The 17125-nt window shown below is 41.9% G+C and overlaps 1 protein-coding gene across 2 annotated transcripts in view; it reads right to left on the bottom strand.

The window, feature by feature from the left end:
• Positions 1-17125, bottom strand: part of PLGRKT (plasminogen receptor with a C-terminal lysine) — a 45746-nt gene that overhangs the window by 2494 nt on the left and 26127 nt on the right. For both annotated transcript variants that reach the window (XM_032777932.2, XM_032777941.2), the window contains exons 3-4: positions 3249-3379; positions 712-821 (exon numbers count right to left, since the gene is read on the bottom strand). In XM_032777932.2, the coding sequence (XP_032633823.1) occupies positions 712-821; positions 3249-3379 (241 nt within the window). The remainder of the gene's footprint in view (positions 1-711; positions 822-3248; positions 3380-17125) is intronic.

Below are 17125 nucleotides of genomic sequence, written 5' to 3'. Positions count from 1 at the left end.
TATTTTGTATTTTATATTTTCCATTAGAGGTTATTGCACTTGCCTCATCTCTATGCTTAACAGAAAGTTATCTGGACTGATCATTACTTTGATTCAAGGGCTGCATATTCTGAGGACAAGCCATATTCTGAATCCAGGTCTAAATATACACTAATAGCTCCTCATTGTCCTTTTTCTATAGTGTAGAAAAAGAGAGACAAACCATACGCAATGTTATTCAATTTGTTATTTTTGATAGGCTCTATCATCAGGTATTTCTCTAGGATGCACATGATTAAGACTAACTTACTGGTGCACTTCCCCAGTAAATTTCACTTACATTCATACTGTTTTATTACATTTCAAAACAGAAACTGGAGAGAAGTAACTAAACCTGTCACTTCTAAAACTGTTAGTATTAGTCTATCTGTATTTACAGTCCAATTATTAATTTTTCTCTTGATTTTCTCAAATTTTGTATTTACTTAAGACAACCTGAATTGGCGGTGAAGGCTATTAGGTTGGAATACTCTCTGCTGGAAGCTCAGACAGAAGGAAACAATTCTGACTTTAAGAGAGACAGAAATGAGAGTGAAGTAATGAGTTTAAGCACTTGCCCGTAAGACAAAAGGAGTTGCAAAAGGTACTGGCATGGCACATTGTGGTTAAGAACAAGGGAGTCCAAAGGGTACTAGGCTTGGTTACAAGTCTCAGCAACTTCCATATACATACCCTTCATCCTTTGCAAAAGTGTTCCATAGCCCATATCATATTGGTAGGCAAGTACAAAGCTTAAGGGAACCATTGGAAGGAACAATCCTGGTTTCTTGTTTTTTATTGCTCTGTTCATTAAAAAAAAAGGGAGGAGGGAGTGGAACAATAAGTTTTGTAAGATCAGCAGCAGCCTAAAAGCTTCACTAATCACACAGAAGGTATTTAGCTACTCTAGAGACAGAGCTAAATATATGTTTCAGAAGACTATTAACCTGTTTTATGCACATTTAACAAACAAATCAAACAAACATTGAAATGAAAAACATTTCTCGTGCTCCAGAAAAGTTTCAAGTGCTACTACTACTGGTTCAGCATGCATGTGTTTCGGAACAAAAAGAGTCTGATGTTCACAATACATGCTATTCATTACAAACCAAAATGCATATATTATTTTGTTTTATAGTAGTATGTACATAGTCATTACAGGGCTAGCTGCATCTCTGACCCCTTTTCTGGTCTCTTGAGGGCTCCCCCCTCAGGCCTTAACCTCTCTCATGGTGGAATCCCATGATTCTCCCACTCATTGACTGGGTTCTGAGGCTTCAGTACCCTGCGTACTGACTGTGCGTACCCAGCAGGTCTGACTAGATAGAGGTACCTGAAGTTCTTCCCTTCAGTAGCGTGTGAACAGTGGTGAATAAAGTGACCCAAAACAGCCTCCTTAAATCAAAGTATTGTTAATCTGAACGGTATGAACAAAGCATAACGTAAGAGATCTATCCTACCCAAGACTCCTAACCTCTGAAGTGTGGATTTACCTTAGCTCTCAAAAACCTGTGTCTCCCCCCATTCTTGAGGTGGCGTGAGCCTTAATCTCTACTGGCTGCCTTGAACTTTCCTCCTCACAGGGACAGAGTCACTCCTGGGAAAACCTGTCTGGCAGGCCTAGCAGGAGGTCAAGCAGAGCATCAAAATGAATTACTCTTGTTTTGTCTCAAGTGTATGCTGGAAAGTGTACATATGGTTCCACTTCCTTCTCATTTCCTGACAATCCCGCTATTGAATTAACTCAATATATGCATACAGTAGACATCACAACAGCATGTCAAGATAAAGTAACCCCCTTACACACAAAACCTATAGAAATATAGCATTCACAAATTAGACAGCTCCAGATCCACCACACATGTAGAATATAAAAGACACACATAGGTATACATTAAATGTATACCTTACACACAGTCATTTCCTATGAACTTTAGAGTTTTTTGAGAACGTATATACATTGTTCAGTGACTTATATTTTTCAGTCATCCAGAGAACCTAGGTTGGGCTGTCTGGCAAGACAGTTATCTTATTAAGTCATAGTACAAGAAAGAAAGTGGCACAAACTTTGTAGGCAATTATTTTATGCTGAATTTGACAGAGGAGCCTACCTATAGAGTCAAGTGCAAAATATCAACATGAACAGAAATACGTCCATTATATAAAGTCACTTTTGAGTTTAGAAATGAAAAAATGTTAGTCGCCAGGAAGAAAAAAAAAAGTTCTGTCTAATGAGCAATAAAGATTCTGCAATCAGGCTTGAGATGATGCTTTTGATGATACAGGAGGTAAAACAGTACAGGAAGGGAGAGTGATATAGAATTAATACAAAAGCTGTTAATCAGCAGTCCTAAATTCTAACTTAGTTCTGACACTAATTCTTGATGTAACTTTGGGCACAGTATAACCTTTATGTCTCAATCTCCCCTTATGTAAAATGGGAATACTCTTACTTACCACCCATTTCATAGGAGAGATGTGAGGGGTAAGTCTGTTCAGCACTTTGAATATGTAAAGAACTATATAAAATGTTAAATTTTATAAGAATACGGCTATCTCCTCTCAGATATATTTGCCCTTCAGTATTAACAGTAAAAATACCAAACACAACTTGATTTGGTCACTGGGGTAAGCAGATATGATATACAGGGAGCTGAAAGATTGATTAAGGAAATGCCATTTCTACTTCTCTGATCAGAAACACACAGTTGAAAATAATTACTTAAGAATAGACATGGAAGGATTAGATTTTTTAAAATCAGTAAATGTCGGTACTCACCGTACACAGAAAAATGAGAAAAAAAATAAATGTCAGCAATAAGTAATTGAAATTTACAGATAAGCAAAGTAAGAAAAATGCTGTTTGAGAATTTAGAGTTTGATGTAAGGATATTTACTTTGTTACATATTTTGGCATGTGACGTTGACAATTTGTGTTTTAACTGATACAAAGCTTTAACTTTTTGAGTCTCAATGTCTACTGACATTAAATTATTACTGGCTGACCTCCCACCCATAATTCCCCACAATTGTGAAAATTTAAATAGATAAAAATAGGAAAAAAGATACTTAAAACAAAACACTAATATTGGTAGAAATTATATATATATATATATAAAAATCAAATTCTGCCAAGCCTACTTAAGAGCAGGCAACAGAAAGACAATGACCGCTGAGGAATTACTACAACTAATTTACTTGAATGTTCTAGTACATAACAAACTTCATACCCAGCAGTTAGACCTACGGCAGTAAGTCCAAAAAATACTCCAAAATATTTGAGGAATTCCCTTGTCCAAGCAATCTGCATCGCCATCTGTCTCTCTCGCATTTGACTCTGCATCAGTAGCTGTCTTTCCAGCTGAGGGTAGGTGAAAAAGAAAAGGAAAATTAGATAAAACAAAGTAATTCATAATCTGAAAGTTTGAGCAGATCTTTCAATCAATCAACACAAAATTCTAGTGAGAAGTTTTGGTCTTCATCTCTTTCCAGGCAATTATTAAACACTATTATGTTGAGATAAGTCTTCCCTAATAATTCAAATCGTTAGAACAGTTTACACCAGTATTCCTATGATAAAGGATTTTCTAGATTAGCAAATATCAGAAGAAAGCATTCCCCCCCATCACCGTGCCTTTGCAGGTCACAACTGAGAATACCAAATTCAGGACAAACTGCTGAGAAATAGGGCAGATACACCTGAAAACTGACTGTTATTCTCCCTTAAGATACACCAAACGAGCAACAAAAGTAAACTTCTGTTTCACCACACTGGCTAACAAGAAGTCAGAACAGCAGTTTCCTTAGTCATTCCAGTCCTTGTATCACCACCAAAAACACTAGACTTTAAGATGAGTGGTTCTTTACAACCATGAAAGGTTCTTCTGATCCCACACACCCAGGTCAATATATCACTCACATCTTACCCAATAATCACACTGTTGCCAATCCTTTAGTATCTAAAAATCTAAAGGTTTATTTATAAAGAGAAAGAAAGGTGAGAGTTAAAATTGGTTAAAGGAATCAAATACATAGAACAATTATAAAGTTCTTGGTTCACGTTTGTAGCAGTGCTGGAATAAACTGCTGACTTAAGTCAAGTCTCTGGTTGCTTCCAAATCATTGGAAGGTCCTCAGTCCCTTACTTAGAATGCTTCCATTAGTATAAGTCCGTAGTCCAGATGTTGGAGCAGAAAAGGGACAAAAATTAAGATGTTTCCATGGCCTTTTATGGCTTTTACCAAGTGGAGGGAAACCCAATGTTTCAGACAAAGGCCTCAGCTCAGCTAGTTTAAAATCACAGGTAAAAGATGGAGTTTGGAGTCACATGAGCAGGTCACAGGTCCAAGCATGACTTCGCTTAGTCATAGCAGGAAACTCCATTAAGGGTACATAGGCTCCTTCCATTATGAGTTAAGTTTTCTTTAATGGGCCATTGTATTCAAATACACCTCTACCCTGATATACCGCTGTCCTCGGTAGCCAAAAAAAAAATCTTACCGCGTTATAGGTGAAACCGCGTTGTATCAAACTTGCTTTGATTCACTGGCGCGCAGCCCCCCCACCCTCCCAAACACTGCTTTACCACATTATATCCAAAATCGTGTTATATCGGGTCTCGTTATATCAGGGTAGAGGTGTAGTTCCTTCACGATGTGCTGGCTAAACACCTTGTTGGTGCTACTCAGAAGCAAAAACCTTAGAAATAGGTTTCAGAGTGGTAGCCGTGTTAGTTTGTATCCGCAAAAAGAATGAGGAGTACTTGTGGCACCTTAGAAACTAAGGCCTTGGCTACACTTGCAAGTTGCAGCGCTGGTAAGGGGGTTACAGCGCTGCAACTTACTCAGTGTCCACACTTACAAAGCTCAGCCAGCACTGCAACTCCCTGTCTGCAGCGCTGGCTGTACTCCTGGTCTGCTACAGGTGTAGCGAATCCAGCGCTGGTGATGCAGCGCTGCTCATGCAGCGCTGCTCATCAGGTGTGGACACTCACCAGCGCTGTAATTGGCCTCCAGGGTATTAGGAGTGCTATCCCAGGCATACCTGTTCAGCCTCTCTGGTCATCGTTTCGCATCACTGCCCTGGGCTATAGTACCACCTAAATCCCGGGAATTTTAAAAATCCCCTTCCTGTTGCCGACGAGGCGTGGGTGCATATCAATCATCCGTGACCATGCCTCCACGCCCCAAAAACACACCAACAATTGGACACTGCCGAGCGCAGGCCATCATCGGTTGGGTGAGGAGCTGCAGCACAGCTGTGCTCACCCAAAATATACCTACGGCCAGATATAAAGTCAAGCAATACATGCTATGACCGACGTGGTTGCAGTTGCAAGTAGTAAAGGGCTGCAGAGTGCCTACCGCAAATGCACGTGAGAGAACCGCGCTCAGGGCGCCCCCACGAACCTGCCGTTTTTTACAAGGAGCTGATGCGATTACTTGATTACCCCACTGACCAGATTCCGAAGGACAGTCAGAGCCTGGAGAGGAGGGGAGGTGTAAGAACCCGAGGGAGGAGCACTGAGGTTGGAGACTCCCAGAGTTCAGCAGCCAGGAGCTATTTTCGCCAGGACAGAAGCTGCCAGTCGCAGCCCTGGGACTGGTAGTGAGAACCAGCAGGAGGAGCCCTGTTCGCGGGTAAACTTTTATATAAGGATGGAAATTTTTGGGAGGAGGAGGCTATGGCTGCCTGAAGCATGCCTCGATTGGATAAGCCCATGATTTGGTTATCACTCCGGTAATTGCCCTCTGTAATTCTCTTCAAAAGTTCAGCCAGAGCGTGTGCAATAGCGCTTCCGCAAGTTGTATAGGGAAGCCACCGTGTCCTTGTCCAGTCAGGCTAAGTGGCCGCGCCATTGTCGCGTGAGGGTGCGGGGACCATTTGCTGCACACAGGTAACTGCGAGGACCAGGGGAATCCACATAGCTGTAGAAGACCTCCTGCTCTTCCCAGGTGACCCGGAGCAGTGAGGATATCGCGTGGAGGATAAATTCTGTGGAAGAATGCAGGGATACTGTTAAGTGCTATTCCCTCTAGCTGCTTCTTTGCTTTCCCAATTCACAAAACCCCATGATCCCAGGTCAAGCATACCCCCTCCCAGTGAGCCGGTGTGCAAGATGCTCTGAGGTACCTGCTTGTGGCAGATGTGGTGTAGGGTTCAGTGCTAATTGCCCTCTAGCTGCCTTTGTTTCCCCCAATTCACAAGAATCCCATGATCCCAGAGTCAAGCAGCCCCCACTCCCGGTGAGCTGCGTGTGGGGAAACTCACATTCTCTCTGCAGCTGTGGCCTGGCTACCGCAAGTGTAAATGATGCTACAAATAGTCTAAAAACAATACAGGCTTGTAAAAGTTATCTCTTCTGTGTTTTTTCTTAACGTGTACTGGGATCTGCTCATCAGCGCAGACCTCTAAAAACTACGGAACTTAAGAAAAATCCAGAAGTAAGGAGGAGCTGGTGAAAGCAGTTAGAATTCTGTATTCCACAGCAATAAAAAGTTGCAAGACTGGAGGAAAATGAACGCCAGGAAAAGGAACAGGGCTTGCCAAGAGAAAGAATGCTACCAAGAGAGCACACAAATCAGCTGCTATCACCTGAACGCACAGACCTCATGCCGTCATTGGTAGCCATGCAGGGCAGCACTTCCGTGCTTCTCCCCCATCCAACGCTCAAACCCATTGTGCCCCACTGTTCTCCTCAAAATACCTTCCTCTGCATCCTGTTCTTACACCACCAGCTGCCCCCACCCTCCGTTCACCTAACAGCCCTGAAAACTACGACCCTTACCTATGCATCACAACCCCATGCACCATTGCGCATGATTAATCTGAGTGGCACAGACATTGACACCACTCAAGAAGGACATATTCAAACCTCTGACTTACTGCTCATCACCTACCCCTGCCCGTTTATGTACTGTATTTAATAAAGGATTCTTGTCTTTAAAACATTTATATTACAGAAAATGTAACATACGTACACAAGTGAAAAATAGCACTGCAAATCATTGCAACCACTGCACTTCACTCCTGTGGAAGCACCAACATTACTGTTGGCTTTCAGCCTCAAATTGCTCCTTTAAGGCATCCCTAATCCTTGAAGCACTGCTGCTGGCTCTCTATGTAGCCTGCTTCTGGCTGCAAATTCAGCTCCAGCGCTTGAACCTCGAGTCCATGTCGTCACTGAAGGTTTCACCCTTTCCCTCCAATATGGAGGATACAGCACGCGGTTATATGCTGGGATGTGCTTTCCCCACGTCTAGCTTCCCGTACAGATTCTCCATCTCCCTTTAAACGGCAAACCACCCACAGTCATTCTGCACCGCTCAGCCTGTAGTTGAACCGGTCCTTGCTCCTGTCAAGCTTCCTGTCTACGGTTCATAAGCCAAGGCTTAAGGGTAGCGGGTCTCCAAGGACCAATGGGCATTCGACGTCCTCACTGTGATCTTCCAGTCTGAAAAGTCCCTGCCTCAGTTCTCGACATGCCACTGTCCAGAAGTGCGTGCATCATGCACCTTTCCGGCCATCCTGTGTAAATGTCAGTGAAAGGCCCACGGTGATCCACAAGCGCTGGAGAACCATAGAGAAATACCCCTTCGATTAACGTACTCGGATGCCGATGTGGGGTGGTGCCTAGAATAGAATAGCGTCCCATCTATTGCCCTCCACATTAGGGAACCCATTGTGCAAAGCCATCCAGAATGTCCTGCACATTCCCCGAGTCACGGTTCTTCTTAGCAGGATGCGGACTAATGGCCTGCAAACTTGCATCACCACTATTCCAACGATCGACTTTTCCACTCCAAACTGGTTTGCGGACCGATCGGTAGCTGTCTGGAGTTGCCAGCTTCCAGACTGCATAGCCACCCGTCTCCACTGACAGGGCAGCCTCTATCTCGTGTCCTTGCGCTGCAGGGTTGGGGCGAGCTCAGCACACAGGTCCCATGAAAGTGCTTTTCTCTGAAAGTCTGCAGCCACTGCTCGTTCATCCCAGACTTGCAGACGATGTGATCCCACACATCAGTGCTTGTTTCCCGAGCCCAAAGGCGGCGTCACGGTGCTGAGGCACGTCCGTACTGCCACAAGCCATTTAGTGTCCATCAGCCATTATTTCTCATCTGAGTCTCTGCACGTCTTTGGAGCATAAGAATAGCTCAGCTGCCAGACGTGATGTGGCTGGCAACATTCATTCAGCAAAGTCCTCAGCAGTTTGGGCTCCATTTCTTACTGAAATCACGCGGCAGACTCACAATGGCACCAAACGCTCAAAGGGAAGCAATGCACCACGGTCGTTGAACAGAACGAAACCGCACCCTTCCGTCCCTTCCCACAACCCACAGCGCCAAAATGGCGAGGGCTCTGTGGATACTCCCACAATGCACACTCAACACAGCGTGCAAATGTGGACACACTGCAGCGCTGGTCGCTGTCAGTGTGGACACACTGCAGCGCTGGCCCTACACAGCTGTACGACCACAGCTGTAACTACCAGCGCTGCAAAAATGTAAGTGTAGCCATACCCTAACAAATTTATTTGAGCATAAGCTTTCATGGGCTAAAACCCACTTCATTGGATGCATGCAGTGCAAAATACTGTAGAAAGATATATATACACAGAGGACATGAAGAAATGCGTGTTGCCGTACTAACTATAACAAGAGTAATCAGTTAAGGTAGGCTATTATCAGCTATTACCTGCGCTGAGGTAAAGGTATGCAGTATGTCCAGGAGCTTGTGATGGAAGTCCTGGACTTTTTCCAGAATTTGCAGGGTGTCATCAACCCATTTCATCAGGTCCTGGAATTGCCTAAAGTCATCAGCTAATGAAGGCAGTGGTGGCATTACTGCCTCATCAGGTGACAACGATGAGATATTTGTAAGGTGGGGTAACTTCTTTGAAGGGCAAGCGTAGACAAGGATCTTTGGGCTCAGAGTGGGGAGGAGAGGTACATGGTATTGGGGAACAAGATCTTCCGTGTTCCTTGTGGGATGTAGTTGACGCCACTCAAAATTGCTGGAAGAACATTGCCCATAGATCCCAGTAAGGCCAATGAGAGAGACAAAATGGCATACAGGGGAGGAGGGAGATATCCAGTGCTAGTCATCCCAAATGTTGCTAGGCAGGGGTCTGATGTCCTGCCTTTGTTGCATCTGCAATGGGAAATAACATCTCCTGGAATAATTGGAGAGCCTTGAATAGAAAGTACAGAGTGAGTCAGAATACTGCCCCACATATTGTATCAGAGGTGACAATCCCTCCTCCTGGATAGTAGAAGATAGAGAAAAGAGATAGGTCTCACGGAAACATGTCAGCAGTCGGTGACCCAGCTGACTTCTGTACCAAGAGGTGTCCAGAGGTTGCCAGGAGTGAAGACTCAGGTTCATTTGGTACCCAAAGGTCTTTCAGGTTCTGGAATTCCTGTGGTACCAGTAACACAACAGAATTCAGTTTCTACATCATTGGTGCTGGTACTGTTGTGTGAGGCACTGATATCAGTACTGAATGGGTTGAGGATTCCATTGAAGCCAGTCCCTGGACAATAGTAGTCTTCAGTACCGAGCCCTTTACTGCTGAGGTATGGGACTCAGTTGGAAGTCTTAGTGTGCTTCACGGTACCTGAAGTACTCGGAGCCTCACTAGTACTCCTCTAGAGGCCCGAGATGTCTGGCGACTGGATATTCTTTAATGAAGACCTCTCTAGTCTGCTCCTCTTATCGCTTTCCTTATACTTTTCAGTGGGACAATCTTGCTATCAGCAGCACGGTTATTGGTATCTCACTGTGTGAGTATTGGAGATGGGGTTTCAATGCTGTCTTCATCTTGGAAGCTCTTGGTGACCATGATCTCGATGATGACAGGGTATTGACTGAAGGGGCGGGGGCCTCTGCTCTCAGGTCAGAGACCAGTCTCAAAACTTGCTCCACCATTAAGAGGTAGTACTTTATTTCCCTGTTCTTCTGGAATCTTCCTTTAAAAGAAGAGCAGGTCTTATACCTGCTAGGAACGTGAGAGTCTCCCAAACAACGAATGTACTGGGAGTGCCTGTCGCTAACAGAGATTGCTTCTTGACAAGACAGGCCAAGCCTAGGGCAATGGCTCTCAACCATTCCAGACTACTGTACCCCTTTCAGGCATCTGATTTGTCTTGCGTACCCCCAAGTTTCACCACACCTAAAAACTACTTGCTTAAAAAGCAGACATAAAAATACAGAAGTGTCACAGTACACTATTACCGAAAAATTGCTTACTTTCTCATTTTTACCATATAATTATAAAATAAATCAATTAGAAATGTAAGTACAATATTTATATACATTATTTACATTTCTGTGTATAGTACTGTATATGGAGCAGTACAAACAAGTCACTGACTGTATGAAATTTTAGTTTGTACTGACTTCGCTAGTGATTTCTTTGTAGCCTATTGTAAAATTAGGTAAATATCTAGATGAGTTGATGTACCCCCTGGAAGACCTCTGAGTACCCCCAGGGCTACAGGGTACCCTTGGTTGAGAACCACTGGCCTAGGGAGCCTGGCAACCCTGACAGAAGAAAATTGTTCAAGCTTCTCAATAGGGGAAAAAGAAAAAAAAAATACGTGTATGTGTGTGTGTCTATCTATATAATTTTAAAAAACAAGGGGGGAAAAACGCAAATTCCAACAACTGTAAGGTACTAAATCTACTACTGCTGAGAACTAACTACAAAAACTAAAGCACTAATACAAGAGGGAACATGAACAGGCATACAGTAAACTCCATCTCTGGCTGAACATGGTTGAAAAGAAATTGAGGATGGTTCTCCCATGCAGCCCTATATAGCCTCAGTACAGGGCACAAGGACGTGTAGGGTGCACGTGTGAACGGAATAAGCACTGCTACCAAAAATCTCTGTGCAAAGGCACCAGAGTGCATGCGCACCTAAAGCTGAGCACCCGCAAGGACACTACTTAAAGAAGAATGACACCTTCTGGAGAGAGACAAAAAAGTATTAAGAACACAAAGAGTAAGTGTACAGAATGTTCCCTTGTTATGCATCTAGTATATTAGATGTACTATTTTTACCTATTGTCTAATGTGAGAATGTTTTTATACTTTTGTAATTGGTTTCCCACCCATTTAGTTATCTACATCACTATGAACGTAACTTAAACAGAACAATTTAACTTAAATTGTTACTGACTATTTCCTTCAGACTATGCTGATCTTGCCATCCTATTTATAAACAGATAAGATACCAGATGAGTAGAATTAATTTGTTAAACATAATAAGGGACAGATTTAATTATATTTAATTGTACATAGGAAAAGCTCCATTCAGTAGAGTCTCAGCAAATTGTTACATCTGGAGAGTTAAAGTGTGGAAAAAGAATAATTCTTATTACAAATATCATCAACATCCGCTAATTTTCCAGACAGCCATAATTTTCAGACCACTTTAATTTCAGAAGAGGTAATTATGTAGTGGCTCATAAACCACTTAATAAAATATCAAAATAATTAGATTTAATTTTGTCACTCATGAGACATTTGCAACCTGAGGTAAGCAGCAACATTGCTTGTTAATTAGCTCCATTGTGGACCCTAATATCAGAGGTTTGGCAAACTGTTGAGGGCTGAAATGACTAAGACAAAATTATATATAAAATATTGATATAATTACCTCTATTTTCCTCTCAATTTGGTTATTTGTGCACAATACACACTGACGTGGAAAATATAGATATGCCTTTTTGTTTGAACAACAAATAATCTGTGCTCCTAAAATGCATAGTTCTATAAATGTAGTCTTTGATTTGGGGTAGTAGGAGAAGGGAAGAGGCTGTGATGCATGAACATCTGTTGAAGGCGTCAGAAACAGAAGTTTGCTAAAGAGTAGTTATTGGAAAAGCAAGTACAATCTAATTTGCAGTCAGTCAGTCACAAGCAACTGAATAAAAGATTGAAAAATTTAGTACAAAAAGTAAACCAGACAGGATATTAACACTACTTTTAAAAAGATAAAAGTTATGCTTTGATGGTGTACTGTAATCCACAAGTACCAAAAGGAAGAAAACCAGTTACTGAATTACAGGCACAAAAGGTCAGATGAACACATCTCTATAAATCTGCCATGTCAATTTTATGAGTTAACAAGTTATAAAACTATCATTTACTATAAACTAAAACAGTGGCGCTAACCTTTCAAGACTATTGTGCCCCTTTCAGGAGTCTGATTTGTGTTGTGTAGCCCCAAGTTTCACTAAACTACAAAATCACACACAGAAACACAAAAAAGTGTCACAGCACACTAATACTGAAAAATTGCTGACTTTCTCATTTTTACCATATAATTATAAAATCAATTAGAATATAAATATTGTACTTACATATCAGTGTATAGCATACAAAGCAGTATAAACAAGTCATTGTCTGTATCAAATTTTAGTTTGTACTGACTTCGCTAGTGGTTTTTATGTAGCCTGTTGTAAAACTAGGCAAATGTCTAGATGAGTTGATGTACCCCCTGGAAGACCTCTGAGTACCCCTAGGGATACACCTACCTCTGGTTGAGAACCACTGAACTAAAACTTGGATTATACACTAAAAACAAAACCCCAGATTATGTAGTCATATTCTCCATACTCCTCTGTGACCTCTTAATAAAACACTTTCCTTAGTGTATACTAGTCAACTTACAGCAAATACTAACTACAGATGCTAACCCTACACAACTCTAGTAATTTTCTATGCAAATTTCCTGCCCCCAAATGCACATTTTTAATTCTTTGACTTTTGAACAGAGTACTCCTAAACAAAGATTTATCATATGTGCCAGTGTTCAAGGCATGTATTAGGAATTCAGTTAAGTGTATCAATGTAGTGTTTAATATAGTGCTAATAGCTCTGAGGTATCTCAAAAACAAAAGGTACTTTTAATCACTTGTTATTTTGCAAGGAACCATAAAACTTCAGAGAATCAGTGACAGAGATCATTAAATCCCAGTGTAGTATGTACCCTCTTGTACCACTGGGCCTCTTTAGTACATTACATATTTATCTAAATGGAGGTTTCTCAAGAAGTTGCTCCCTGCCAAAAATGTGCACATAGGCTATAATACTCAATGTTATTTGCATTACTTAATTTGATTCAGCAGGATTTCACTGCAGCATCTAAATAAATTAAGAGGGCCAATTCCTGCAATCCTGTTGGGCAAAACTCACAATGTGGACTGTGGAAATTCTGCCTGAGAAAGGACATCAAGATCTGGACTACAGGCAAGAAATTTTTCTTTATTCATATCATTCCTCCCAAAGGGACTGATCCAAAGGACACTGAAATCATTGGAAAGACTCCCACTGAACTGAATGGGTCTTAGATCAGGCCCTAATTCTGCTCCCACATTGACTTACAAAACAGAAGTTTACCAAAATAAAGAGGTTTGTATTACTTATAATAAAGGAAGTTCGCCATTTTGCAAAAGTAACCATGTAAATTTAAACCTGCTGTTAGCTTCTGTGAAAAGTATAGTCTTGTTCTTCCTTCTATGTAAAAAGGTTAAATTTCAATTTCCTTAAAATTAGAAAATAGTCCTTTGCACACATTGCCTTGCTTAGTTACAAGGAAGGACATTTTAATTCTCACTGATAAGAGATTTCATAAAACAAGTATCTTATCAATGTACCAAGAAATACAACTCAAGTGTTCAGTGAAAGAACAGACACTCCACCTTGACAAAACCAAAACACAGCGTGAAACAGCATGAACAAAACCTAGTGACACTTGCCCAAATTCATCCCTGATGTAACTTCATTAACTTCAATGGCATTTACACCAGGAATTTATAATTTAGTCCATTATTTGCACAAAAAATATTGTTGTTAAAAAAAATGCTTGATGACTGTTTTATTAGAAGATGCTTGAGCATTTATAGTCATGTTAAACAAAAACATTTACAATCTTGTTACTAAGATTTGGACCCAGATTTCTGTAGCTCTATAACAAGGTGTCTTTCTCTCTCTCTCACACACTCTCTCAAAGTATATAAAGTTAGCATGCATGCTCCACACTTTCTTCTTTACACACAAAAGACAAACCAGTATCTTTGACTGAGATAACCTGATGACAAACTATTTAAATTCCAGAAATAATTATTATGCTTTTCTTATCATACATTAGGTCCTGAAAATATTCATCCTCTGCACCCCTTTCACAACTAAAATAACCTATTTTGATTTATCATTTCCTTATACAGAAACAGCAGGCATAAAACAGCAATATTTCAGTAATCAGAAGGTGCTGCCTGATGGGAAAAAACTCAGGGGATGATTGAGGAAGAGATTCAGCAGCCCTAGAAACAAAATCTTTCAGGGCAAGTTCAAGGTGACTTTGATTTCAGTCTCATCCTTAAAGGAGAAAACAAACAGAGACACAGCCCAGGCCACACTTGTCCCAGGCAATGCAACTCCATCAGAAAGTCTCAAAAGATATTTTCAATTATTAATAAACACCATGTATCCTCTGTTTTATTTATAAATGGATAAACTGAGGCACAGAGTGTTTAAATGACTTTCCCAACCAAGGTCACCCAGTGTGAGAGTCACTCCCACCCACAATTAGATGTACCCTCCCCTCTTAAAAAATTATGTTCACTTAGCCAAATTACAAAGCCTCAGAAACCACTGACACGTATCATATTCATTTCCAAAACTTTTTTTTTTTAAACTTATTCAAAGGCTGAGGGTTTTTCAAGTGCTTCTCATTTAAAATTACTTCCCGGGCTCACTGGAAAACAAGCTATTTCTCCACCCCCTCTAACAAGGAGGACCCAAACACAAGGATCTCAGCAGAGCAGCGGAGGCGCCCCCAAAGGGGAGATGACAAGTTTAAAAAACCCAGCCTCACTGAGGGGAAGCCAACCATGAGGAGCCCAGCAGAGCCCATGGATATATTGGACTCCAAAGAGAGTCAGCCACGCCCAGATCGTATTATGCAAGTGGAACTTGTTTCATGTGCAGAGCCTGGAAGAGTACCATCACCTTTGTATTTTCATTCTGATCCTAGATTTGTGCTCAGCATTTCTGAAAGGTAGGCTTTAAGCTTTTCTGTGCCTCAGTTTACCCATCTGTAATATTGGGACATCATCACCTACTTCAGAAGGATGTTGAAAGACTTTAATACTAAGTATGCTTGAAGACAGCACCCTCAGTTTTCACAGACTTCAATGGCAATGGAGGGCCCTTAGTGAAATATCCTGTTGAGGCCCACATAATAGAGGTTTAGTTTAAATTATATTTTTAAAGTGTTATTCATAGATTGGGAAGCCAGGAATGACGACAGTGGTCAGCTAGTCTGACTTCAATATACCTGGATCCAACACCAGTTCCATGTAGGAAAAAGGTTTTACTGTTAAGTACAACATATTTTTTAAAAGCAGATTTGAAATTGAATGTTTGACCACAGCTTTGAAATTAATATTCCATTTTCAGCTGCCAGTTTTAGTGATTTGTCTTAGTTTATTTCTTTATGATGTTCTACTGAAAAATGCCAGTCACACAGAGGACAAACACCCAAACTATTAAATATTCAGATTTTATTACAAGAGAGTGTGAGCCTTGCTGTGTTAAGACTACTTGCAGCCAAGTATCTTTTAAACTTTTTCCAATTAAAAAAGCAAAACCAGGAGCAAGACTTTTAAAAGTGACCTGAGCTCTGGTTTGCTTTACTGAAAACCATCACTTTTCAAGCGTGGAACCATGCACAAAATAAGTAATTAAAAATAGGTAAAGTGCATACTTAAAACATGCATTCTGTATTTTGTCTAGATTGACATCATTGGTCTGAGAGACTATTTCCTTAGCCAATTGACCCACAAATGCAAACATTATACAATACACAGCTTTATTTGTTCACTATCATTTCTAACTGCATACATTCAATTTCATGTTAAGATTATGGGTCCAAACCTGTAAACTCTTATTCACGTAGACCTATCAGCTTCAAAATGACTATCCATGTAAGTAAAAAGCTATAATCGGTAGCTGTCTATTAGCATTTAGAGATTATGTCCCATGAAAGAAATAGAATACTTTGAAGAAAGATCTCTTTTGGGGCGGGGGGGTATCTTAACAGCCATTACTACTTGTGCATGCAGCATACAGTTTTTATATGCAGTTCTAACTTTTCTCATCATTCTCAGCTCTATCATGATTTTAGTAGTTTGAAGAGTTGCCAAAGTTTCATCTTCTTTTATCTTGCACTTCTACCCTAAAATGTACTTTAGACTGGCGTCATGGGGTTCCATTTTCATTTATTTCCATCTTAAATTTGCAAGTAAAGAGATGTTTTCTTTAACAGTCAGCTCTGCAAACTCACCCTAAGCTTCTCTTTCCACCTCTTGCATAACAATCAGGCCCTCTGTTGTACCTGTGTAGTTCCATGGTCTACAGATTATACCCTAAATTACATTTGAGTACCGGTAGCGAGGTGGTGGGATACCCCACAGCCCCGCTGAGGGACAAACCTCCCGCAACCCCGCTGTGGGCGGAGCCACCGGGTCCTGCGCCCGCCCCCCAGAGGTCACAGCGCAGACCCGGAAGTATAAAAGCTGACCCGCAGAACTCAGTAGGAGCCCAGCCACTGCCGGGACCAGATATCTGCGGCAGCTGCCAGCTGGAGCTCACACCCGGCCAGCCGAGCCTGCCTCAAGCCCGCTACCCCGAGGACGACTGGCCAAGCCTGCCTCGCGCCTACTACCCTGAGGAAGAGCCTAGCCTGCCTCTTGCCCGCTACCCCGAGGAGCCACTGAGCCCACCCTCGAACACTGACCCAGAGGAGCCGGTAGTGTTTGAGACCACTGGTGACTCTACGACGACACAGGTACCCGAGGGGGATAGTGGAAATAGCCCTGGGGGCAGTCGACCCCAGTCTGGCTGCAGCACTGCCAGAGCCAATGTCAGTGTGTTGCAGCCAGGATCCCCACTGACAGCAGCGAGTTTCTGCTGCTGCTAGGGCCCCGGGCTGGGATGCAGTGCAGTGGGAGGGCCTGCATCCCCCCTGCTATCCCTCCTGGGGTGGCAGACTCCCCCTTTCCCTGGCCTGAGGTGGCCGAAACCTAGTATTGCTACT

This window comes from Chelonoidis abingdonii, chromosome 6 (assembly GCF_003597395.2).
Source record: "Chelonoidis abingdonii isolate Lonesome George chromosome 6, CheloAbing_2.0, whole genome shotgun sequence".
Classification (NCBI taxonomy): Eukaryota; Metazoa; Chordata; order Testudines; family Testudinidae; genus Chelonoidis; species Chelonoidis abingdonii.
Note: the sequence above shows the minus strand (reverse complement) of the source record. Positions and strands in the feature narration are given on the sequence as shown.